The following is a 26680-nucleotide window of genomic DNA, read 5'->3' on the forward strand; positions in this document are numbered from 1 at the left end:
AATTTTTAGGAAAATGTAGGTAATATTTATTTATTTTTTCCATATTTTTAGGACGGTTATCTCCATAACATGTCAATATTTGCACGCATTTGCCATCCGATTCAACGGTGTAACTATAAATTAATTAATTATGTTGCATGGAGGGGGTTGTTTAAGGTCAAAATTTAACGATTTATGGAACATTTTCGTTTTATAATTGGATGGTTTTTCATTTTTCGTTAAAATTAATGAAAGGGGTGTAAAAAAGGGGTTGAATGAAGCTTTTTGGGTATTAGAACACGAAAATAAAATTTTGAACCCCATACCATTAAAAATGCGCGAGGTTATAAATATTTTGGGGGCTGCGCACTTGCTCAGATGTTCTTTGGGGGTGGAAAGATTGAAATGTGAAGCAGTAGAGCGTATTCAAGAAAGGTGTTTCTGTTCCTTTCCTGTCCTATTCCGAGGAACTATTTCCTGTCCTGTTCCGGTTCAAAAATTGGATTTTGTTGTCCTACCTGGCCTGTTCCATAAGCTATCTTGTTTTTTATTTTAAAATCTAATCCCATAACATGACAAAATGGTCTTAGCAATTTTTAAATAATTCTACTTCACCAATTTTGGAATTCTGAAATATGCAACATGATATTTCTTTCGAAAAATTACAGGAAAAACATAAATTTGGCTATTGCTGAGTTGTGTTATTAATTACAATTAGTTGATTGAAATTCCACTAAATAAAATAAATAAATAAAACATTTCGTTTTTAGGGTTCTCTCTCGGCTTCTAACTTCAAACCATCAGAATTGCAAAAAAAAACCACCATAAGACTCGTCTCGACTTCCACTAACCAGCCAGAGTTTAGGGTGTGCTCACAAAATTGATCAGCACTCTATTTTTAATTGATTTGACAATTTCTTAGTACACAAAATATAAAAAAATAATGAAAATCACCCCCACTTTGAAAGGGGTGAAAAATCTAAGGGGTGAGATAGGGGTGGTTTTAAAGATGGGATAGATCAATCAAACCCTTTTATTTTGTGTAAATGTAAATTTCATCTAAATTTTCCAAATATTTTTAGGGCCATTCCGAGACCCAGACTACCGCAGAGGAGACGAGGGGCTGCTGGCCGACGTGGACATGGACGGCCGGCCCGTAATCATGGTTCGCACATACTACCAGGAGATGCGCATCTACAATCAGTGCGAGCACATCAAGCAGTCTTATTTGCTCAAGCGCATGACGCTCGCAAACCCCATGTACCTGCTGCTCGTTACTTCGACGTCACTGCCGATGGCGTCAATGAGCTCACCCTTAAAGGGGTTCCCATGTTATTCAGCACTATAGATCAGATTATAGCAAAGGCTTGAAGGGATGAATTAAAATTAAAATGTGATAATAGTTGCCAAGTTTATCGTCTGTTTTTATAATTGATTTTTAAATTTTCTGATTTGGAAACAGGCAATGAGTTCCTCTGTTTGGAATTGCAGATACATTTTGTTTTTATACTTATCCTGGCACGAAATTTAGAATTTAATAAAAATAAACTTTGGATCATTCAATGTCTTCAGGGCTTTGAACCATTATTTTACAAGACGTTTTTTTTACTATTGATGAAGCGCGAAAGAGGCGTTGACCTGTTTTTTTAATGGTATCCTATCGATTAAAGTATAGATCCTGACATCTTTTGTCAACTTTTAAATTTCCCTTCATGCACGAAACAAATTATGTCACAAATATAACAATTTTTAAAAAAAAATTATATGACTACTTTCTCTTTGCCCTGCTCCTCTGCACGTTCCACAGTAGAGTGGATTCCAAGACAAATGAAACAGGAATTCAGGAAGGAAAAGAAAATATTTTCAGGAACAGGAAATGACGGGAATTTTAATACAGAACAAATAATCTTGGCCTATATTTATCACGTTTCAATCAAAAAATAAATTCGAAGACATGATAAAATTTACTTCAAATACTGTTTTGCGACGTCCAAAATTTTCCACAAAAATCTTACACGAATATAAACTGATAACCCTGTAGTAGCAGTTGTTACTATATTTATAAAGAGCTAATTGTAAGATCATTTTGTAATAAATGAAATTTAACTAAACAAAATACATGTATACAAATAAATTCAGGAAAAACATGAATATAAGCTGACGGAACAGGACAGGACGAGAAAATCAAAATTTCGAACAGGAAATTTGTTTCCGGTAAAGGACCAGGACAAGACCAAAAAATATTCTAAATAATAATAAAAATTTGTGATTATTTTTTTGGTTCAGAGTAGATCATTTTGAACCAAAATTAAATTTAGAATTAAAAAAATCAAAAAGAGAAGTAGCGCCTACAACATGCAGTGTTCCCAGGCGGTCACCCATCCAAGTACTGACTGCACTCAACGTTGCTTAACTTCGGTGATCGGACGAGAACCGGTGTTTTCAACGTGATGTGGTCGTAGGCGATAGCGCAGTCTCGAAGTCCAAAGCCCCAATTCGCCCAGTGGAGCGAAGAAAGGAGCTAAAAACCTGGCATAAAATTCAATTCAACATTTTTTAGACCGACTGAAAGGACAAACTAATTTTTCAACAATTATTTAATTTAATTTTAGTGCTGATTTCCTTGCTTCACTGGGCGAATTGGGGCTTTGGACTTCGGGACCGCGTCTTCGCCTACGACCACATCACGTTGAAAACACCGGTTCTCGTCCGATCACCGAAGTTAAGCAACGTTGAGTGCAGTCAGTACTTGGATGGGTGACCGCCTGGGAACACTGCATGTTGTAGGCGCTTCTTCCCTTTTTCCTTTTTTAAAATTTTTATCTAATTTTGGTTCAAAATGATCTACCCTGGACCAGAACAATAATGAATTTTTTTCTATTTCCTAACAGCAACCACATACAGAAAATGAGTGGAAATGATAAAAAAAACAGTAAAATATTTTACGTTTCAGAGCAAGGGACTGTTAAAGAAGTAAAATATTACTGTTGTGGTTTCTGTATTTAAAATAAACCACAGGAAGTGGCTTAAAATATATTTTTAAAAATCAATATTAATTACGAGAAGCAGGATAATGGATCTAAAAATGAAGCAAAAGAGACGGAATTAATGGAAAAAAGCAAAATACGGGCGCCTACAACATGCAGTGTTCCCAGGCGGTCACCCATCCAAGTACTGACTGCACTCAACGTTGCTTAACTTCGGTGATCGGACGAGAACCGGTGTTTTCAACGTGATGTGGTCGTAGGCGATGGCGCGGTCTCGAAGTCCAAAGCCCCAATTCGCCCATTGGAGCAAGCTGGGAAATTTTATCAAAGTTGGTCAAAAAATTCAATACTAATAAAGATTTTTGAGGTCTTCTGATTGTGAGATACCAAATTTAATAAATCATGGAAAATTGCATTTTATGCTAGAGCCATTTGGTCCACTGGGCGAATTGGGGCCTTGGACTTTGAGACCGCATTATCGCCTACGACCACATCACGTTGAAAACACCGGTTCTCGTCCGATCACCGAAGTTAAGCATCATTGAGTGCAGTCAGTACTTGGATGGGTGACCGCCTGGGAACACTGCATGTTGTAGGCGCTTCTTCCCTTTTTCCTTTTTTTCTACCTATTATTAGCTTAGTATTTTTTTAAATTAATTTTAAAAAAAGTATTGTAAAAAATTTTTGGTTTATTTTATTTAAAAGAATTTAATTACGACTATATTTTATATCAATCTCATTACTCTGTTGTTACACTCTTCGCCTGATCTGCCCTAAAGCACGGCGCGTGGCCGCCGGCCGCGAATAAAGAACAGTATCATGAATAAAATTGGCTTTTCCTTATTTTTCCTTAAACGTCAAGGGATCACTGTTTATTTTAAATTAGCTTTGGCACCTTCCACGCTCTAAAATGTATTTTTCAATCGCTTACTCCCAGCTTTTTTGCAAAGCCTTTTATGAATAAAACAACGAGCTGGATTTGTTTATGAAATATGCTTTTGGTATTTTTTTATTATTCGACGCGTGGTCGTTTGTAGTTCCACTCGGAGACGCCCCAGCCTTGGAGTCCGTCGCTGGAGACCTGGACGAAGCGCTCGACCATTCTGGTCTCGTTGACGAAATGCTCGCTGCACGCCACCACTCGGACCTGCAGAAGCCGCGTGCGACCCCCTGCGCCGACACCGCACACATTACATATTATTTTGCAATACAATTAGGCGATTGTGTGTGTTGGCGACACACTCGCGAAGGAGAGATAGTAAAAAAATAAAGAGACCTGCTTTGTAGTGGAAGGCGTAATCGGTCGGCGGGGTGCCAGCCTCGCCGTGCCGGAACAGTTCCAGGTCCACCCGCTCGATCGGCGTTATTTCACCCTCGGGGCTGCACTCGTAGCCCGCTTCCAAGCTGAAATTAAATTAATTTGAAAATTAAGATAAATCTTCTGGAAAGTAATTAATAATATTTGGAAATTATAGAGGAAATGGTCGATTTACATAAATCGGAATTGCTGTTAATTGTAATTTAGAATGTTTGGGGAGTTAAAATATTATTTGGAAATTAAATTGAAAGAACATGCGCGTTTTTGCGATATGTTTTTCCCTTTTTTAATACACCAAAATCACGTATCATTTTTATAAAGTTTTCTCAAACTCCTCCTGAAGTGATAAAATTAAATGGAGGATCAAGAAAAATTATGTATTTTAAGAGGGTTTTTCTAAAAGATATTGGCAGCATTGCATGACTTTGGAAAGAATAGACAACAATAAAGAGGAAAATCATGATATCAAAGCCAATCATAGCTTTGGCGTTTTACATTTTGGTTCATAATGGTCGGTTTGAATGCCATAAAATATTTATAAAAACAAATGATGAAATGCATAAATGTGTCTTCTAAAGAGATGATGAAGAATAAATATGATAGTTTAATTTTAAGTTAAATTATTGCCACTCCAATTTAATTTTTAATTTTTTTCACGATTCCAATTCTTTTTTTTTAAATTAAATTACTGTGCCGATTGTGATCATAGAAAAACGGAAAAAATTATAAATAATATTGCATAATATTTATAAATAAATTACGCTCATATTTTAACAGGGTCAATTTTTCCCAGCAATAAAGGAATTTGATTTTTTGCCACATCTATTTAAAAGAATCCAGGAGACCGGCATATTATGTATTTTAAAAATAGACTTTATATTTATTTCCTTGATATCCTGTATCTTACCTTGATGAGGTGCAAGGCTGCGAAATTACAGCCACCACCACCTTGCTACCATCTTTGAAGAAAAGAATGTGGAATCCATATCTGTGCATCAATGTCCAGTCTCGCTTTTTCCCTTAAAATGGATAAAGTTTTAATCATAAACTAACCTGAGAGAACTTCATTTATTTGCGAAAACATGCGAATTTTGATACAGTATATTTATTTCGATTTTTCTTAAATTTCTATTTTATTAACAATTCTCAAATACCGATTATTTTTTAATTAAAGAAACATTCAAACGAAATATGAATAAAAATAATTTATTTAAAGTGGAGTTCAATTGTTTCAAATCATTGAGTAAATCACAATTTATTTCCTGCTCACCAAAACTGTGGTCGCGGAAGGCGTGCGAGGTGAAGTTGATCGTTTCGTCTTCGTTGATCGTCACTTTGCCCTGCAGCTGCCCTAGTTGTTCGTAATGCGCCTGATGGGCCCTATATTTGGAAATTAATGAATTTCACACTTGATTTTAATAAGCGTACTCTTTCAAGGTGTCGAAATAGTCCCTGCTCCAGTCTTCCCTGGCGATTGCGCGCGCCAGGGTGGCAGGGTGCAGGTCGTGCTCGTAGTCAAAGTGCGGCAGGTGGGACGACCACGTTCCACTGAAGTCCACGTCAAACACCTGACAAAAACATAAATTAAATTAAAAAGTAGAGCTAAACAAATTGGGAGTTAATCTTAAAATAAATAAATTTTGCAAGCACCTGGGATTTGTTCCCGTGGAGGAACATTTTGCCTTTATATGCGATTTTCCAGCGACTCATTGGCGTGACCATTTTAAAATTGACCCCTCCGGCCTGGTACTCGCCCTGCGCAAGCTTTTCTTGGTCTATCTCCAACTCGGTGTTGGGCAGCGCTTCACTACACAAAAGCCCTTTCCCTGGAACCTGAGAAATTAAATTTGTGTATCATTAATTATTTATTAGCTTTAAATAACAATAGAAACAATTTTATTTTAATTATTTAATTTTCACAGCCAGAAATTAAGACACCAGCTTTTAGATAATTTTCTTAAAATAATATTTTTCATGTAGATTAGGGGCAAAATAAGTTAACTCATTTCTTTCAGTCATTAATTGAGGTGTCATTGTCATTATGTTACAATAAGCTGTTGAATAAAAATACTGACGTTGTTAAATGATTTAATTTTGGACAACCATGAGGTAGCAGAGTGCGTTGGCTTTGCCGTTCTTGCGCGTCTCGCAGCCCGTCGCCAGGTAGAAGCCGGTGCGGTTGGCTGCCACGAAGAAGACGGCATCGAACGCTTTCGCGTGCTCGGACAGCGGCTGCGGCTTCTCTATCGAGTCAAAGTTGGTTTTCTTGCCCAACTGCGTCTCCAGCCGCATTTTCTCCAGCTTTGTGAACCAATTAATCGATTTTTGATTATTAAAACATTTTATTCCAATTAATTTAGTTGATTAAAAACAAAACGCTTTACTATAAATGACGAGACATTGTTTGTTAGCTGATTTTTATTTAATTTGAAAGCTAGTTTAACTTGTTTGAAGAGGAAAGAAACTATATTAATTGTATTTAAATGAATATCAAATTGATCTACAAGCTTTAAAACTAAAATTATAATTTTCTTACCTTTCTTGCGAACAGAATCACCCTGAAAATAACATATTTAAAGATGTAAAAAGTGCCTCCTTGCTTGTAGATGCCAAGTATGGGCTCTTCTTTGCGATTTGACACCAAAATTATGAGTATCGCGACCAAAACAGTCAAAACTATTGTGCCCAGCATTTTGCCGTCCGGCAAGACGAATTATTAACACAATACTGATCTCTTTCATAAGCAGGCATTATCTTCTGCGAGATGTGTAGTGAGTGCGTTTTATCGCTCCCGCGCCAGTCAACATATTATATTTAATCTTTTATCAGTTAACAAACACGCACACACACACATGTTCTTACAATTTGAGCGCGCCTACGAAATGAAATGTGAGTTAATCTCAATCGGAGCAAAAACAAAACTGATTTTTTTCATTAGCAAAGTAAAATAGACCAGCAAATTTTGCTCTTTTCTCTGATCGTTAAAATTGGCCTTTTGCTGTTTAAAGGCTGCCAACAGATGGCGTCAGCGGTTATTTATAACTTTTTGCTACAATCATATAAAAACAGATTAAAGGGGCTATGGAAAAATTAAAAACTAGCAACAATAAAAGCAGCTCATAAGATTTTTCAGTGTTATCAGGTTGTTCTTCAAAACGTGCAATACATAATAAGGGAGTTTCCTTCAACCGGGTTTTTGGTAAAAAAAAAATACTAGATTTTTCGGCCGATTTTTTGATGTGCGTGAAACCAAAGTTTTCGGCGTCGAAACAGCCGAAATCGACCACCGAAGAGGGGGGGCGTAACCGAGGGAATACAATATGGCTGCACACCACGCCCCCTATGAGCCACGAGCTCTTGCCTGCCATGTCCGCGCCGCCATATTGTATTCCCTCGGGGCGTTCTTCGGCTTTTTCAACGCCGATCATTTCTGTTTCACGCATCGAAAAATCAGCTAATTTTATTAACACCAAATACCCGGTGCCAAAAGTCGAAGGAAACACCCCTACTTTGCTTCAGTTAAAATTGAACTAATTTTAATTTTCTCCGAAATTTTCGGCGCTTGACCATATTTTCTTGACAGATTTCTATTTTTCTTATCGAGATTTGTCCAAAATTGTACGACGCATTTTAGGAAACTATTTGCTGTGAAATAAAATAAGATTTCAAGTAGGGAGACATTCTTTATTTACTATTTGAAATGCATTATATTGCCATAAAACTAGATTAATTTTGGTTTCAACTTCCTTATAAATATTATTTTGCATTAGCAATATCCTCTTAATCCTGTCAATACATGAATTCTTAAACATAAAATATTATATTTTTTCATATTTGACAAAACCTGAGAAGCATAATAACGGGTTCAACCATTTATCGAAGACAGCACTCCGCCCTACACGCTTTAACCTTTTGTATCTTCCCCTATAACCCCTAACTTGCTCCCTCAGTGAAAGAAGGTCACACACCTGAACACAACAAGAGAAAAGAAAAAAATGCTTGAAGCGCTTGATCGGTCGTTGCCTCGTACCCCACATATACACACTCTTAAATTCTCCCTTACTTCTGCGAGATTCCAGCATATTGGTAATTCCCGTAATTCCATTCATACAATATTCCAAAAATGCTCCTCAGTTGAGCTCTCTGTGGACGCACAATAAGAAGCTTTCTGCCAGCTCTCTCACCAGGTCTTCCCTTCGAATTTTTTACGCCGTTTCTCGTTGATGTAATTCTATTTTTAATTTATTTCCACTAAACTTCCCTCATTTTTAACAATGTAATATCCTATTATCTTTTGTCTCATTGCAGCATTTTTTACAAGTGTTAGACATCCAGTGATGGCGGAGGGACAACAGCAAGTGAATGAACCTAATGCTCCTAACCAGGTTGAACTGAATGAATGGCAAATAATTTACCCGTTTTCACTCAGATTTGCGAAACGTGTTAGATTGTAAGAAAAATGTATAATTGACTAAATCATATCTCTAAAATATCTCTCCGATTCGACAGACTTAATGCTTTGGTTCCACATGATGATATTAATGGACCAGCTGGGAGATACACTTATATTCATTTTTACCCAAATGTCGTAGAAATGGAAAATGATATTTTTGAAGTGGCCAATGATAGGGTGAGTACTATCTCAGACGCAATCAGAACTATATAATGAATGAGAATGTTATTTTTACAGGATCATTATAAAGAACTGATTGAGGCTAATATTCGCTTTTTCGAATCGATGAGTCTTGATTAAATTTTAAGACGAAACAGATAAAGGCAATTCAAGATGAAGGACAATAAGGAGCTAAATAAAATAAAATAATATTTATACAGAAGTAAATTTGTCTTTCATTTTTTTATAATTTCCTGTCGACGAGAGAATATTTTTAGTAAAAATCAATTGGTAAAGAAGGGTAGCTTTACCAAATTAATTGCGTATTTTTTACTTTTTATTTATCTCATAGAGTTTGTTTGATAACAATTTTTTATTTTGTCATTTAAAAATTGAACCTGAAAAGGAGATTGTTTTAATTAAGAAATTTTCATGGCTTGCTTGTCGTCATTAATATAGCTTTATTTTTTTCTGTGATAAATTAACAGACCTTGTAAAAAAATAAACAAATTAATTCCTTCCTCTGCTCCATAAGAGGAAAAGAAACGCTCGCCGCTCGTCCAAAACATAATGCGACTGCATTTTTGTGAATTCTATAAAATCACAAAAATGTAGTAATTCTCACCTTCCAACGAGAAAATTCCATTCTGCCGATCGCGATCATAGAAAAAGGGAAAATCTTAAATAATTTTGAATAATGTTTAAAATGGACCAATATTATTTTAAACGTCGATTTTACCTGCACTATAAATGAAACCTTTTTTTTAGTAAAAATCCATTAGTAAAGAAATGTAGATTTTCCACCTTTTTTGCGTATTTTTTACTTTTAATTTGTCTCTCAGAGTTTATAGAGCGTTCGGCAAGCCAGGTATTTTTTCGGTATACCAAAATGCTCGGGTAAACCCGGTACCAGGTAATTTATTCTCTCGTCGGGCCGGGTTTGGGCGGGCTCCGATTAAGTCTACCGGGTGCGGGTATTTTAAAATCACCGATGTTGCTTTAAATTTTCATAAAAAAATGTCAGGTTTTTAATCCTTTCTAAGCTTTTCTTATCTTTCAAATAAACCTAAATACGAATGTATGCTAAATTTAAACTGCAAATTAGATTACTGCTGATATAAAAATGCAATGAAAATAAAAGAAAATAATTTTGGTCACCCTGGATATTGGACTAGGCGCGATTATGCAATGAAATTAGTTAACAAATCGGGTAGGAGCGGGTCCGGGTTGCGTCACTAGCATAAATTGGGACCGATGAACGCATTTGTTTAAAAAAAAATTATTTTGTCTTACACAATTTAATCTGACAAGGAGATTGGTCATTGACTCACCACACAAACTCATAAATTCTCCATTACTGCGAGATTCCAGCATATTCCTAATTCCACACACAATAATATTCCAAAAATTCTCCTTTGCCTGAGAGAGTGAGCTTTCTTTTATCGGTATGGGCGCACACAATCTTTCTGTCAGCTCTCTCACACATGTCTTTTCCTCGAATTTTTTACGCCGCTTGTTGTTGTTCATGTAAATCTATTTTTAATTGATTTCACACAAAGCACACTTAACTCACTCCCTCATTTTTAAAAATATAGTAATTACACTATTATCTTTTGTCTCATTGCAGCATTTTTTACGAGTGTTAGACATCCAGTGATGGCGGAGGGCCTATTAGTGAATGAACCTAATGCTCCTAACCAGGAAGAAACTAAGGAGTGGCAAAAAACTTACCCGTTAACACTCAGATTTACGAAAGGCGCTAGACTGTAAGCAAAATATACAATAATTGACTAAATCATATCACTAAAATATCTCTCCGATTTGACAGACTTAATGCTTTGATTCCATTTTGTTCGGGGCATGACACAAACAGCGTCAATTATTTCATTTTGTACGAGTATATCATGAAACTAGAAAAGGGAATTTTTGCAACGGCGAATGATAGGGTGAGTACTATATCAGAGGCACTCTGACGGTCTGAGGCATTAAAAATAAGAGTTATATTTTTTCCAGGTACATTATTACAATATGATCGAGGATAAGATTCGGTTTTTCGGATCGAGAAGACACAAAAGAGAGTTAAGACGAATCACGTATGTAAAGGCATTTCAAGATGAAGGACAAGAATAAGGAGCTAAATAAAATAAAATAATATTTATATAGAAGTAAATTTGTCTTTCATTTTTGTTGAATTATCATTTCCTGTCGATGATAAATTTGTATTTTTTGTCTTAAAAAATTTAATCTGAAAAGGAGATTGGTCAGTGCCCCACCCCACATACTCTTAAATTCTCCAATACCTCTGCGAGATTCTGGCATATTCTTGATTCCATACATTCCAAAAATTCTCCTTTGTCTGAGAGTAAGATCGATCTATCTCTGTGGGCGCACATAACCTTTCTGTCAGCTCTCTCACCAGGTCTTCCCTTCGAATTTTTAACGCCGTTGCGGTAGTTCACGTAATTATTTTTTAAATTTATTTTCACACTTCCCTATTTTTTAAAATTTATTTCAAGTGTTAAACTTCCAGTAATGGCGCAGGGACAACAGCAAGGTCTATTAGGGAATGGACGTAATGCTCCTAACCAGGGAGCAATGGGCGATTGGCGAGTAACGTTCCCGCCAGTACTCAGATATAATAATGTTTTTAGACTGTAAGCAAAATTTATAATAATTGACAAGATCAAATCACTAAAATAACTCTCCGATTCGACAGAATTAATGCTATATGTCCATTGGGTCCCAGTTATGACCCACAAAGCGAAGCTTATGTTTTTATGTACAACTATAACAGAACAATTGAAGCAGGAATTTTTGGAAATTCGGGTAGTAGGGTGAGTACTCATCTCACAGCAGTTGTGAATATGAGAATACCATTTTTTTCCAGGATCATTATTACGATCTGATTGAGGATATGGTTCGCTTTTTCGAATCGAGAAGAAATGAAAGAAGGTTAAGACGAATTAAACAAGAGGCATTTCATGAAAGAAGAAGCTAAATAAAATAACTTTTTATAGAAGTAAATTTTTCTTTAATTTTTTTGTTATTATTATTTACTGTCGAAGAAAGAAAGAATGTTTTTAGTAGAAATCAATCGGTAAGGATGGGAAAAGATTTTCCAAATTCGTTGCGTATTTTTTACTTTTTATTTATCTAAGAGTTTGTTTGATAGCTATACTATTTCTCTTTTGTCTTTAAAGATTTGATCTGAAAAGGAGATCGGTCATTGCCTCCCACCACAAAATTCTCCATTAATTCTACATATTCCAGCATATTCTTAATTCCATATATATACTATTTCAAAAATGCTCCTTCGTCTGAGAGTGAACAATCTGTGAACGCACACAAGCTTTCTGTCAGCTCTCTCACACAGGTCTTCCCTTCGAAATTCTAACGCCGTTTCTCGTTCATGTAATTCTATATTTTTAATTTATTTCCACACTTCCCTATTTTATAACATTAAATTATAATTGCAGCATTTTTTACGAGTGATAGACTTCCAGAAATGGCGGAGGAACAACGGCCAGGCCGATGGAATTTACGTAGAGTTCTTAACGAGGGAGCAACGAAGGAATGGCAAGAAAGATACCCACCACTTCTCAGAATGCGTAATGTGTTTAACCTGTAAGCAAAATATATGTATATAATTGACTAAATAATCAAATAACTAAAATACCTTTGCGATTCGACAGAATGAATGCTATTTGTCCATGTAATCCCAATTGTGACGGACAAAGTGAGGCTTATGTTTTTGTGAAAAACTATATGAAAACAATTGAAAATGGAATTTTCTTAATGGCCAATGATAGTGTGAGTAGCATCTCAGAGGCAATCAGAGCTATTATGAATGAGAATACTATTCTTTTCCAGGATCATTACGACCGTCTGATTTTGGATAAGACTCGCTTTTTCGAATCGAGAAGAAATGAAAGAATGGCAAGAAGGAGATAAAAAAATATATTTTACATAGAAGTAAATTTGTCTTTCACTTTTTTTATTTCCTTGCAATATAAAAATCAATTGGTCAAGAAGTGTAGATTTTCCGAATTCGTTGCGTATTTTTTACTTTTAATTTATCTAAGAGTTTGTTTGATGACAATTTTTATTTTGTCTTTTATTAATTTAATCTGAAAATGAGATTGTTTTAGTTAAGTAGGTTTCATTGCTTGCTCTAATTTTCTCTACTTGAAAAATTTTACTGTGGCAATTAAAAAGATTTTGAACAAAATTCCTTTCTTCCAAGAGGACTATGAAGTAACGCTTGCCGTTCGCCCAAAACATGCGACTGCATTTTTGTGAAATCTATAAAATCACAAAAATGTAGCAATTCTCACTTTCCGACGAGAAAATTCCATTGTACCGATCGCGATCATAGAAAAAGGGAAATGCCTATTAATAATATTTTTAAAATTGACCACTATTTCAATAATATTTTAAACATGGGGTCCATTTTTCCCTGCAAAATAAAGGAAATTAATTTTTTTGCCCTTTATTTCAAAGAATTTAGAGGACCAGATTAAATTTAAAAAAAAATAACTTTAAGCTGAATTAAGTGGATTAATACACGAAGAAACAGTTAAAAGCTATTCCATAGTTGTTAGCAACAAAAAAACGGAGGCTGTAAAATTATTAGCTTTAGTAGTATGTATATTCAAATGTGCATTAATCAAAAGAGAACTTTTTGCTTCAGATAAATTAGGTGTCTCAAATCCAACCGCGCAAGTTTTGGGTTCTGTCAAACATGAGCTCTGTATATAAAATATTTTTATCATTTGGCAAAACCTGAAAAGAACGATGTTTCGACCATTTAGCGAAGACAGCAGCCCGTCCTACACGCTGTAACCTTTTCTATCTTCCCCTATAACCCCTAACGTGCTCCCTCAGTGAAAAAAGGTCACAAGACCTGATCACAGATCACAGCACCAAAAGAGAAGAAAAAAATCCTTGAAGCGCTTGATCGGTCATTGCCTCACATCCCACTCACTCTCAAAATTATCCCTTACTTCGGCGAGATTCCAGCATATTCTTAATTCCCGTAATTCCATACATAAGATATTCGAAAAATTCTCCTTTGTCTGAGAGTGAACAATCTGTGAACGCACACAAGCTTTCTGCCAGCTCTCTCTCTAGGTCTTCCCTTCGATTTTTTACGCCGTTTCTCGTTCATGTAATTCTATTTTTAATTTTTTTCCACACTTCCCTATATTCTAACATTATAATTGCAGCATTTTTTACGAGTGATAGACTATCAGCAATGGCAGAGAGACAACTGCAAGGCCTAGGGAATGGACCTAATGCTGATCCTAACCAGGCAGAAATTGAGGATTGGCGAGTAACGTATCCGTCATACCTCAGATTTATTAATATTTTTGAACTGTAAGTAAAATAAATAATTGACTAAATTATATCACTAAAATATATCTCTGCGGTTCGACAGAATTATGGCTGTACTCGAATTTGGTCCCGATCATTTACCATTTTCTAATAGTGTTAATTTTTTTTCCAACTATATGAGGCAAATTGAAAATGAATTTTTTTCATCGGCGAATGATAGGGTAAGTACCATCTCAGAGGCACTCGGATCTATTTTCAATGAGAATATACTTTTTTTCCAGCACGAATATGACCATCTGATTCAAGTTGCGATTCTCATTTTCAAATCGTTTGGACTTTAAAGAGGGTCAAGAGGAACAAATAGTCACATTTCAAGACGAAAGACAACAAGGAGCTAAATGAAATAAAATAATATTTATACACAAGTAAATTTGCCTATCATTTATTTTTTTTATTCTTTCCTGTCGATGAGAGAATATTTTTAGTAAAAATCGTTTGGTAAAGAAGGAGAGATTTTATAAATTCATTGCGCATTTTGTACTTTTTAATTATCTAATAGTTTCTTTGATGACTATTTGTATTTTGTTTTTTAAAAATTGAAACTGAAAGACTGTGTAAAGCTTTGATGTTTTTCAAATGGTGATGAATATGTCTCCCTAATCCTTCAAATCTTATTTATTTCTCAACAAAAAGTATCCAAGAGCGTTGCACAGATCTCGAAAAGAGGAATCCTAAACTGCCGAGAAAATTTTTGAAGATATTTGCAAAATTTTAACTTTGAATGGAGGCTTCAGCGGCTATATAGATTTTATGTGGCAACACGCCGGATCGACTTACTATCAGCAGAATTTTTCGCCCGGCGGCGGTGGCAGCTGGCGGCCGACAATATTTTAAATTTGAAGTTAGCTAGTTCTTAACAACTTGAAGGGCCGGAAGATTTTTGTTCTCCTGCACTGTTTAATTTTTTAACCTTTTTCACCGGCGGCTGGCTCAGCTTAGCCGCAAAGATTCACGGCGGCTGGCGGCTGCCCATCATGTGGCCTAAAACTTGTGCGGTTGGATATGAGACATCTAATTTTAACTGATGCAAACAGTTTTCTTTAAATTATTGCACATTTGAATAAACTAATAATTTTATGACCTCCGGTTTTTTGTTACTAAAGGCTATTTTTAATTGTTTCTGAGTTATTAATCCACTTTATTCTGCTTCAAGTTTAAATTTTTAAAATTTAAGACAGTCCCGTGAATTCCTCAACATTTGCTCCAACAGTGAAAAAAGGTGTAGCAGACCTGATCACAAAATTCTCCATTACTCCTGCAAGATTCTGGCATATTCTTAATTCCCGTAACTCCACATGTATAAAAAATATTCAAAAAATGCTCCTTTGTCTGACAATGAAGTATATCTGTGGACACACATAACTAAACAATTGAATTGTGTTTTTGTATCAAACTTTTATTTTTTACATGTAATTTTATAACATATTTTCACACTTGATCTTTGATTTACATTCATTGACACGCGCGCGAGACAAAATAATGACTTGTACAAGATTAAAAATTGCGTAATATTTTTTAGAGATTCGCATTAAAATTAATTCTTTACAACATAGCCATTTGAGCAGCAAGACGTTGAAAATTCGTGAAAACTGTAAAATCAGTTTGTATCACATTAGAGAATGTCTAGCGTTTCAAAAAAAAAGTCCTCGGTGCGGAGGCAAGTGGCCCTTGAGTGGGCTGGGTCCCTGAAATGTGCGGCCTGGTGCACCCGTTCGCGGTGTTATTGGCACTCGTAATTCAGCATTCGTGCTAGTGCAGTGCGCGCCTTTCCCGCTCCGAGAAAACAGGGAGAAAAAGAGCAAAAAAAAAATAATTTACAAGTACAAATAAACCTAAATATATAATAAAATCACTTGAACTGGACATGTAGAATCTACTCAGTACTCAGTCAGCAAAGCAAATTGTTTTCTAATTTTACTTTGAACTTCTGAGAGAAAAGTGCGTGCTCTAGCAGAAATGTATGTGGCTTCTGGTAGAGTTTTAACTTTTTATAAAAGTTTTATATGTCTTAAGTTCAAGCTTCATTTTGGCCATTTTAGTTCAATGCGTTTATATGGCAACGACTTTTAAAATGTCAGTCCGGGAAATTGGGTAAGAGGAAAATACTGGTCAGCTTAATATATGATAAAATCTGACTTTGAAAAGCACTGCTATATAACAACAATTAAAGCTGGATTGTGACCAGCCCCTGCTCACTCATATGGCGCGAAAATGCGCCAGCTAAGAAGTTCTGCAGCCACACACAGGTGGCAGGTCGATAGCTTTTTAAGCCAATCAGAGGCCGTCTCGGAGTTTGTTGCCTGTTACGCCCACGAAAAACTCCGCACATACGCCCCTCTTCGCCTCCCTCTGCCCGTGGGCGTAACCGGCAACAAACTCCGAGACGGCCTCTGATTGGCTTAAAAAGCTATCGACCTGCCACCTGTGTGTGGCTGCAGAACTTCTTAGCTGGCGCATTTTCGCGCCATATGAGTGAGCAGGTGCTGATTGTGACTGATATTTCTGCATGACTCGAAATGAGCAAAATGAATTTAAAATATCATTAAGCCCAAATGTTTTTAGTTGTGAATAAAGTGTGTAGTACTGAATAAGTTGATGTTAAATTTTCTGACTGCAGAGATGCGTTCTTTTTTTTATATTGTTCTGAGATTAATTTTACTCTTTCCTCCCTATTTTCGACAAGGAGGCTCGCACAAAACACGGACTCGTCAGAGTACTTCCCCCGCAACGTCTGAAACAAAACAAATAAATAGCATTAAAATATTGTCCCACATAATCGCGATAAGGGCCAAACAAACCTTGAATTGCTTCGACCAATAGAATTCGAGGACGCAATCCGCGAGGAGGGCGATGGCGCTCTGGACCTCTTTAAAATTGATGCCGGAATAGGCACAAAGGAGGGTGGTGTTCCACAACCGGTCGAGGACGCTCAATACGGAGCCGTGGTGAGCAAGGAGGAGTTTTTTGTACTGCTCCTCTTCCAGATTGACGATGTAGGCCATCGAAAATGCTGCAGCTGCCTGAATTGAAGGTCGCACGCCGAGCATACTGTCGTCGCCCATCAGGCACAGTTCAAGTAGGTACTGGCTGGTGATGTACTCGATGTGCACGGCGTTGAAAATCTTCGCGAACATCCACAGGAACTCGAACGAAATGGGCTGACCGACCTTGAATCCGATCGCGATGAGAATGTCCAGCTCCATTTTGATCAGTCGCTCTTTCGTGAATATTGGGTTCACACTGTAAATTTTGTCGAGCCCGTTGAAGGTGTTCACCGACTCGTCACCGTACTTGAAGGCGATCATCATGCTTGTCAATAAGACCAGACGGGGATCTACATCTTTGGTTTGGCCGGAAACCATGACTGCCTAAAAATATAAATTTTTTATAATAAATTGTGAAGTAGTAAAAATAACACAAATCATCGTGAATCTTGATTAGTATATATACAATTTAACAAAGAGCAAAAATATTTATCTTGAAACATCCATAGTAGCTGACTTTTTGGTATTAAGGAAAAATTCAACAATTTCAGAGAACAATTAAATGCTAAAAATGACAAATTTCATCAGCTTTTAGAATTTCGTATGTTTCTGATGAGTGGAAATCATTTTTTTGCGTCGAAATTTATAATTTAATTCTTTATTTGTATTACACAGCGTATTATTCAATTTAATAAGTATAAAATTTATTACCTGTGAGTATCGGTCGAAAACTGACACCGCAAGGAACAGCGTTTCTGGCAGAAAATCTAATACATAGTGGACACCTATCAACCAATCAATCGATATTGCCCGTTCCTTTTGCTTTGATCTCCATCGACCGATGCAAGCTGTGGGGAGGTCCAGACAAGACTGCCAAAAAGAAATATAGAGTGAACATAAATATTAAAGAAAAACTGATTTTTAGAAGTATTGAAGCCCATTTTACCCAATTACACCCTCAAAAATCGATTGGTTTGTTCAGAAACTTCGTCTTTATTTAACCCTCTCAGTTATGATAAATTGCCAATTTTAGTAGTTTACCTCCTGCTGTCTCAAGTGCTGATAGATGTCTTTCACCAGGTCAGCTGCACCTTGTATGTTGTCCAGACCTGCTGAAAGCGCCTGATCCACACGTCGGAAGTCTTGTTGCGATGTTCCGCTGTACGTCACTGCAACGTCGCTCCAACAACAGTCATCATCCTCCTTTTTATCAGCCGCACACGCAGCTACTGAAGCTTCAGCTTCATCTAAGGACGTGGTCGTCACTGGTTCCACCTGCTTGGGTTGAAGTTTGAGCTGTTAAGACACTATAGGGTCTTGGGTTTGAACAATATGGTTTTACCTCAGCGTCTGAGGACTGCACCGAAAACAAGCTTAAAAAGCGAATTTGCTCTTGAGGCTGCGAGTTTTCTGCTGGCGGCAAAAACTTCAGGAAGCTTTCAACGTTGAAGTCCAGCATTGCGAATATTTGAGGCAAAAAACTGAAAAAAAATCAGAAGCATAATTTTTATTTTTCATAGATAGAGAGAGAGAGAGAGAGCTGAGCGTAATTATTTCCTTAAAAAAGTGAGTCAAAAAGCTTAAAAGTTCAGAGCGCAATTATAATTGAAAAATCTTCAAATCATGCTGAGGTGATATAAACTTTGACGAAAATTTTGAGCCCACGAAGCGATTCTTGAGGATCGAATTAGGTAAATTTGGTATTTTGCACAAAAGTTTCATATTATTTGGCGGCAAAAAAGGTTCCTCGTGTGCTACGCACGTCATGCTGGACAATTTAGTCGGAAAAAATATCAAATTTACCTAATTCGATCCTCAAGAATCGATTCGTGTGCTGTTTCAATAAGGGACCAGGCAATATGCTTTTATTGAAAATAAAAAATTCTCATGCTGGATGACGGATGACCAAAAATAGGAACGTTAAAAAATCAGTATACATAAAAGCCACTGGTTGAGGGTTCATCAATTTTGCAAAACGCAAAAATGCACCACTAGTTTTTTGCGCATAAAAAGAGTTGGGTGAGTTTTTTCCCGAATTTAACCCCGAAAAGATCACATTTCGCGCTAAAAAAGTGTCAAATTTTTTGGAAAATTGCTGTTTGTTTTACAATAATTGGTTGTCTTTTGGTGGAACCAGTGGCATTTCTACTAATTTTTAAAAATCCTTATTTCTGGTCATCCATCTTAAGAATTTTTAATTTTCAATAAAAACGCATGTACTTGGAAAAAAATGCGTAAAATCGCAGAAAATCCTGCAAAAAAAGCAGATTTTTTGCTGAGAATCTTTATCTTTAGGCTTTTAATGCTGCATTTGCTGACGATAAAACTTCCCTTGTCCCGCTGCAGTTTGTCCCTGTCCCGAATAACAAAATTCGTCCCGTCCCTGTCCCGAATTACAAAATTCTCCATTTAAAACAATGCTAAGTTCGAGGCCGATTTTCTCGAAAATTTACAGTGCTGCCTATGTATTTTTTTAACTGCACATGATTTTTAGGACCCAATCTGTATGCGTTGTGGCGCCTTCTCGCCACTACTGTCCGAATAACTACCTTGCATTTAACCTGTATCGCCAGGTGGCAGTACAAAGGTGTGCGACAAGCAGAGCACCCTTACTGCACCTTCTCCCCCACTGCACAATCAGACTCGCACCAAAGCAGTCGCAACACAATATTCTCTCTCCGGCTAGGATGAGATTTGGTGCAAGCAAAGTCCATAAAAACTATTTGCTATTAGACCCGAACTACGGGGTAAGTGTCATAATTGTTTGTATTTGAATGATGTTTTTATTGTTATAATCATTTATTGTGAATGTGATTTTTGATTATTTATGTAATTTCACAGTCTCAGTCTCGGTTCTGATCTTGATCTTGCTCCTGATCCTGATCTTAATAATTACTAAACCACGAGACGTGAATAAAAGACGAATTACTACTATGAGAAAGACGAATTTCTGTCATGGCTTCCACGTACCCATAGCGTGTTAAAGGATTTTGCGGGGAAATTCACTATCATTCCGCTTTAAAAGCGAGAAACGAGCAATGTGAAAGTACAGTTTCTCGCGCATTCAGCGCCTGAATTGTCATTCCAATCACCGACTATCGCGTCTAAAAATAAGGACGGTATAACTAGGACTGGCGGACAGTGACGGACACCGCCATATTTACACCCACTTCCCCTCTGCTACACGGTGCGTATAGCTGAGAGAGGGGAAGTGGGTGTCCCGTTTGTAAATATGGCGGTGTCCGCCAGTCCTACTTATACCGTCCTTAATCGCGTCCAACCCCGGCAGCCTAAAATGCACCTCCCCTGAGTTATCGAGGAGGCTGCATTTGGTCTGACTCGCAGAAGGTTCTCCGATCTCTACCGAACAGCAAGTCCCAAGTGCACCAGCCAGCCAGAAAGCATTTATTGGTCTGCGTGTCTTGACACCCCTGCAAGAAAAATGATGTCAGTGACGTGAAAATGACGAAAAATTTTGTATTTTCAAAAGGCTTTAAATTTTTATTTTAACAACCGAAAACAAGTTTTGTTGGTTTTCCATTGAATTTTGAGCAAATTTGGAAAATTTTCACATTCCTTCAATGACGTCACTGAGACATCACTGTGATATCACTCACGTCACGATTGCACTCCCGAAGAGACGAGGAATGAAAATGATGTCAAAATGATATCATATTGACATACCCACGGTGACCAAACGTTTTAATATTTTTCCGTTGATATTCTAAAGAAATCAATATAATATCTCTAAAATTTTCCAATTTTGGAAAAAATCAAAAAATTTAAAAATTAAAAAATATTTTTTTGTCATTTTTTCATACTTTTTTAAATTATATTATTGCAAATGGGGCCTAAAATTCAGGTGTGCAGGGTCACGATTCGATGTGATGTCAAAGTGACGTCAAAGTGATATCAATATGACATGCTCAGCGTGATGATTTTTTGAAATTCTGGGGATGCGCGTGATATCAATGTGACATCAATGTGATGTCCCAAAAGAATTTGAAACAAAAATTATGAAATTAATTAATTAATTAATTTAAATGTTAATGATCATCAAAGATTTCATATTTTTTTGTTTAAAATTCTTTTGAGACATCACATTGATGTCACATTGATATCACGCGCATCCCCAGAATTTCAAAAAATCATCACGCTGAGCATGTCATATTGATATCACTTTGACGTCACTTTTTGACGTCACATCGAATCGTGGCCCTGCACACCTGAATTGTAGGCCCCATTTGCAATAATATAATTTAAAAAAGTATGAAAAAATGACAAAAAAATATTTTTTAATTTTTAAATTTTTTGAATTTTTCCAAAATTGGAAAATTTTAGAGATATTATATTGATTTCTTTAGAATATCAACGGAAAAATATTAAAACGTTTGGTCACCGTGAGTATGTCAATATGATATCATTTTAACATCATTTTCATTCCTCGTCTCTTCGGAAGTGCAATCGTGACGTGAGTGATATCACAGTGATGTCTCAGTGACGTCATTGGAGGGATGAAGAAAATTTCAAAATTTGCTCAAAATTCAATGGAAAACCAACAAAACTTGTTTTTAGTTGTTCAAAATCAAAATCGTGACGTGAGTGATATCACAGTGACGTCACAGTGACGTCATTAAAGGAATGGGAAATTTTCCAAATTTGCTCAAATTTCAATGGAAAACCAACAAAACTTGTTTTTAGTTGTTCAAAATAAAAATTTAAAGCCTTTTGAAAATACAAAATTTTTCGTCATTTTCACGTCACTGACATCATTTTTCTTGCACTTAAGTGCAATTGTGACGCGAGTGATATCAAAGTGATGTCACAGTGACGTCATTGCAGGTATGGAAAATTTAATGCATGAACAAGGAAATCAGTAAATATTTTTATTTTATAAATTGGATAAAACTCCATGTTTTTGATTGGGTTGAAACGCAAATAATTAGCGATGGCTGGGAGATTAAGATTTTTAAAATAAAAGTGACAAGCGTGACGGGGCTACTTTTTCCGCTGATGATCTTAACGGTGGGGATTCCTTTCACTTAGAATTATATTGTATGCGATGTGTGTGACAATAAAATATAATTCATATGCGTGTTCTTCGTTCCTAATCAAAAAATTAATTGAATTTTCCAGGAAAAAATATAACTGTGATGTCATATTGATATCACCAGGGTGACGTCAAATTGACGTCACTAAATGTCCGTCACAATGGGATCATATTAACATCATTATGATATCACGACCAAAAAATTTTCACAAGAAAATTATTTTTATTGCATTTTTAGAACTTGAGGTTGAAAATGCTATTAAAATAATTCAAAGAGAATTTTCTGGGGAAAATTTTTTGGTCAAGATATCACTTCAAGTGACGTCAATATGACGTCATATTGACGTCACTCCAGGTTGGAGCTCGGATTACGGATCCAAAAACTGTCAGTTTTGAAAATGCTATTAAAATAATAGCATTTGGGGAAAATTTTTTGGTCGTGATATCATAATGATATCAATATTGATCCAATTGTGACGGACATTAAGTGACGTCAATATGACGTCACCCGGGTGATATCAGGTGATGTCAATATGACGTCACAGTGATATTTTTTTTCTTGCAGGGACTCTTTGACCTGCCACCTGCCACTGCCATGAACAGGCGCAAGGGCCAACAAATCAAGACCAACGTCTTTTAATTATACTGTCCGGCCACAAAGACCACGCGTGCCCTGACAATTTACCCTGTGCCCTAAAAGAGGACTTTCGTATCTCAAAAAAGCATTTTGAATGGCTTCAGTTTGAGCTTGGCTGAACGAAGCTGTTGATACACCCAGTCGAGCGTGTCTTAATGCTCCTCGATGTTTCGCGAGCTCACAATTCAGTCGTCCATAAAATGCACTACTCTCTTTCGACGTCCGCTAAATAACATGCTCTTAAAGTCGTCGACAGTGGTCTCGTGGTCCTCGCCAATTTTCCAGGAGATGGGCTTGGATTGCCGGCGCTGGAGCTGCGAGCTCCATGGCGGGGAACTGGGGGCATCAACCCCTTCGATATTCTGCTCTACTATATCATGAAAATAGAAAAGGGACTTTTACTATAGAGGCCTATATCAGAGGCCCCCAGCAGGGCTATTATGAATGATGGTTCTATTTTTTCCAGAGATACACATTAACGATATGATCGAGGGTAAGATTCGGTTTTTCGGATCGAGAAGACGCGAAAGAAGTTTAAGATGAAACATGCATTTCAAGATGAAGGACTAGAATAAGGAGATAAATAAAAAAACTAATATTTATATAGAAGTAAATTTTTTATTTTTTTTACTACTATATTTCCTGTCAACGAGATTTTTTTTAATAAAAATCAATTGGTAAGAATGGTTTTACAGACTCTAAAAAAATACATTTATTAATTCTGTCTTCAACTGAAAATTCTTATAAAATTTCCTCTTAGATCCTGTCAAACCATGCCCTGCAAGAAAAATGATGTCATAAGGACCGGCTGAGTCGGCTGGCGCGGCGCGGCGCGGCTGGCTCACTGTCAGATGTCTAAACACCCGTGTTAAACACGCGATCAACTCAAGTTGAAATACACGAGTAGCCAAATTTAACTATTTACCCTTACAATCAATAAATTAATGAACAAAACTGCAAAATAACATAGTTGAAATGCAATTGGAGCAATTAACAATCATTTTAATTTTTAACTCGTATCCGGAAACACGTGTTTATCACGTGATCCAGAAATTTCAAAATCACGAAATAAATCAAAATGCTTTAGGCTTGAATCAGTCTTGAATTATTTTTGCGATGTTAAAAAATAATCTGTTTGCGTGAGCAACAAATCAAATGAAAACACATTTGCAATTAATTCGAGGTGAATTTAATTTTTCCGCGGACTTGAAATTATTCCATCCTTGAGTGTGTGGACTAAGCACCAGCGCGCCCTCGCTGCTTGCCTCGCGTGCTCGTCGCACTGTCGCCACTGTCGCCCGCGCAGCCAGCCAACGCAACAGCTGGTTTGGAACTTTGGATTGCATCATCTTGCTTGCATCATGCCATCATGCATATCATGTCTGGCGGCCGCGTATGTTTATCTCCTTTGTTTTTAGTGGTTTTTGTGACAGATCAACTGCTTAACGGACCCTTAATCGGATGATGGCTATGTCGTATAAGGTAAGGGTTTTGATTTTACATTAATTTGGTCGCGGGAGTTTACGGGTTTTACGCGCAGAGTTTGGTTTGTTTTGGTTTAGTACCAAAAAACACAAGCTCAAAAATTTGAATTTCTGCGTGTTTTTGTCGTTTTTATCAACTTGAAAATTAAATAGGCGATGCAATTTTCCAATATCATTCGTTCTGGTGTTGCATCACATCTCAAAAAATAGTTTTTTGTCCATAATTTTGGCTGAAGAGTTCATTTAAGACACGTACATAATGTTTGTATGTATGTAGTCTTATTTTTATCGGTTGTTTATTCATCATGAATTTTTGTAAAATATATACATGCATGATATAATTTGTTGTTATTGTTTTTTTCGTTTTAGGAGGAGCTATTTTCAAGAGGAAAAGAGAAGAATCCTTTATTGCGCGCTGTTTGCATATCTCAGCTTTGATCTGTTTCCGGGCACCCATAGATGATGGACGGTTGGAAAGAAAATTTTTGCTGTGCAGCCTTCAAAAAGGTAATATATTTAATATTGAAATTAATTTTCCTTAACAGCGAACATCAGCCAGTTTCCAGAGTTCCGGATTTTAATTAAAATTTGGAACTTTGGGCACTGGTTGACCAGCCAGTTCTTGACGTGTTTCATAAAAGTTAAAACCAGATATTTTGCTAGCTTAAATTTTCGGCCTTTCTAAGTTGGATGGAATATTTATGGCTATGATAGATAATTTCCTGAATAAACAGTGTTTGATTTTATAGTTTGTATAATATGTTCAATTATTTTAAATTTTCATAAATGGACGAGAATTGCCCTTAATTTTTAAAATTAAATGTGAAACTTTTTACTGTACCAGAATTTTAGTACTGAAGTTTCTCACTATAGCCGATATTGATTTGCCTAGTAGCCGGTAAAAATCTGGATAAAACTGGCTTGCTGGAAATTAATTTAAAAACCAGCACTTTCGAAACGTGCTTGAGTGTCACAGTTCATTAAAAATTGAGAGAATTGAGTGCATGAATTATTATAGATATTCTATACTAATTTGATACTGCATGTTTGGCTAACTGACTTAAGTTAAGTTTTATTTCTTTAATACCTCACAAACAAATTTGAAAATTTTGTTACCAATTAGATAAAAATATTTAAATTTTTCCTCTACTTAAGTGACAGGTTTTACACCATTTCACACTGTAAAAAATGTTGATTATTTTATATAAAATATAAATTGATGTTTAGAAATCTTCTCATCGGTCGATCAGCATTATATTTGAATTTGAATTTTTCATTCCTATTATTTCGAAAAATTTCTGATTGAATTAAATTATATTTAATTTTTTTCATTATGGTTTTAAATTATGACTGACTTACATTAGACCTAAAAATCCCTCTTGAGAAAACACCAACTTGTCCACAGTCTGGAGCCTGGACTATAAATTGAACAACTTTCTTGAAGACATAAATATGACAGGTTCATAAAATTAGTTAATGTTTTTAAGTTTTTGAAATTGAACTCGAAATTTAAAAATAGAATCATTGCAAATTTTTAATGTTGATTGTACCATATCTTGTAGAGTTAATATTTAATGATATAAACGTACAAATATGAACATTATTAATATTCTATACCAATAAACATGAGTTGTTTTTCGCAAATTAATTAATAAAAATTATAAATTTTTATCAAATAATAATTACTTTTAAATAGACATCTGAGCCGCCCGCATGTTGATCGGCGGCTGGCTTTCCGGCTCCGAGCCGTCAATACAGACATCGGCGGCTGGCTGGCAAAATTTCATCGGCTCGGCTGGCGGCTGGCTTGCAGCCGGCTCATGTGCTTTTTAACACTGCATAACTCAAAAATCGCAACTAACAACTTACGCGTAACACGCTGTAAACTGCAGCGATCGCAAAAACCCGCATTTTTCCGCAAAAAACAAACTGCATTGCTAAAAAATATTTTAGTTTTTTTTTTATGAAATTTTGCGATTTTTTTTCTGAATTACATGCATTTTTATAGAACTTCAAAAATGCTCATGATGCTGGATGACCAAAAGTAGGGATTTTTTAAAAAAATCGGTGGGTTATTTCCTCCGAAAGACCGAAAATTTTAACACTCAACAGTCATCGTAATTTTCCAAAATTTCTGACTTTTGACATGTGACCTTTTTTGGGTTTTTCGAAAAAATGCAGAAAAACCTAATTCTGGAGGATTTTCCCTCTGGTATTATTATTAGTGCGTTCTTC

General features: G+C 36.1%; 2 protein-coding genes and 4 non-coding genes across 7 annotated transcripts in view; 3 read left to right on the top strand and 3 right to left on the bottom strand.

Annotated features, from left to right (window-relative positions):
* The window catches only part of LOC135936381 (WD repeat-containing protein 55 homolog), a 38312-nt gene that overhangs the window by 8491 nt on the left and 3141 nt on the right, over nt 1-26680 (top strand). The window lies entirely within an intron of this gene.
* LOC135938228 (5S ribosomal RNA) lies at nt 2325-2443 on the bottom strand. Its single transcript, XR_010574642.1, has one exon. It is a non-coding gene; the product is annotated as a 5S ribosomal RNA (ribosomal RNA).
* LOC135938210 (5S ribosomal RNA) lies at nt 2651-2769 on the top strand. Its single transcript, XR_010574623.1, has one exon. It is a non-coding gene; the product is annotated as a 5S ribosomal RNA (ribosomal RNA).
* On the bottom strand, nt 3110-3228 carry LOC135938211 (5S ribosomal RNA). The gene has a single exon (XR_010574624.1). It is a non-coding gene; the product is annotated as a 5S ribosomal RNA (ribosomal RNA).
* LOC135938219 (5S ribosomal RNA) lies at nt 3447-3565 on the top strand. Its single transcript, XR_010574633.1, has one exon. It is a non-coding gene; the product is annotated as a 5S ribosomal RNA (ribosomal RNA).
* On the bottom strand, nt 3963-7015 carry LOC135937187 (uncharacterized). Its single transcript, XM_065480279.1, has 8 exons — nt 6821-7015; nt 6388-6585; nt 5935-6117; nt 5713-5852; nt 5555-5664; nt 5192-5303; nt 4243-4370; nt 3963-4136 (listed from the first exon to the last, which is right to left on the bottom strand). The coding sequence occupies exons 1-8, from the start codon at nt 6974-6976 to the stop codon at nt 3979-3981; spliced, it is 1185 nt and encodes a 394-aa protein (XP_065336351.1). The 5' UTR covers nt 6977-7015; the 3' UTR covers nt 3963-3978.

This window comes from Cloeon dipterum, chromosome 2, assembly GCF_949628265.1.
Source record: "Cloeon dipterum chromosome 2, ieCloDipt1.1, whole genome shotgun sequence".
Lineage (NCBI taxonomy): Eukaryota > Metazoa > Arthropoda > Insecta > Ephemeroptera > Baetidae > Cloeon > Cloeon dipterum.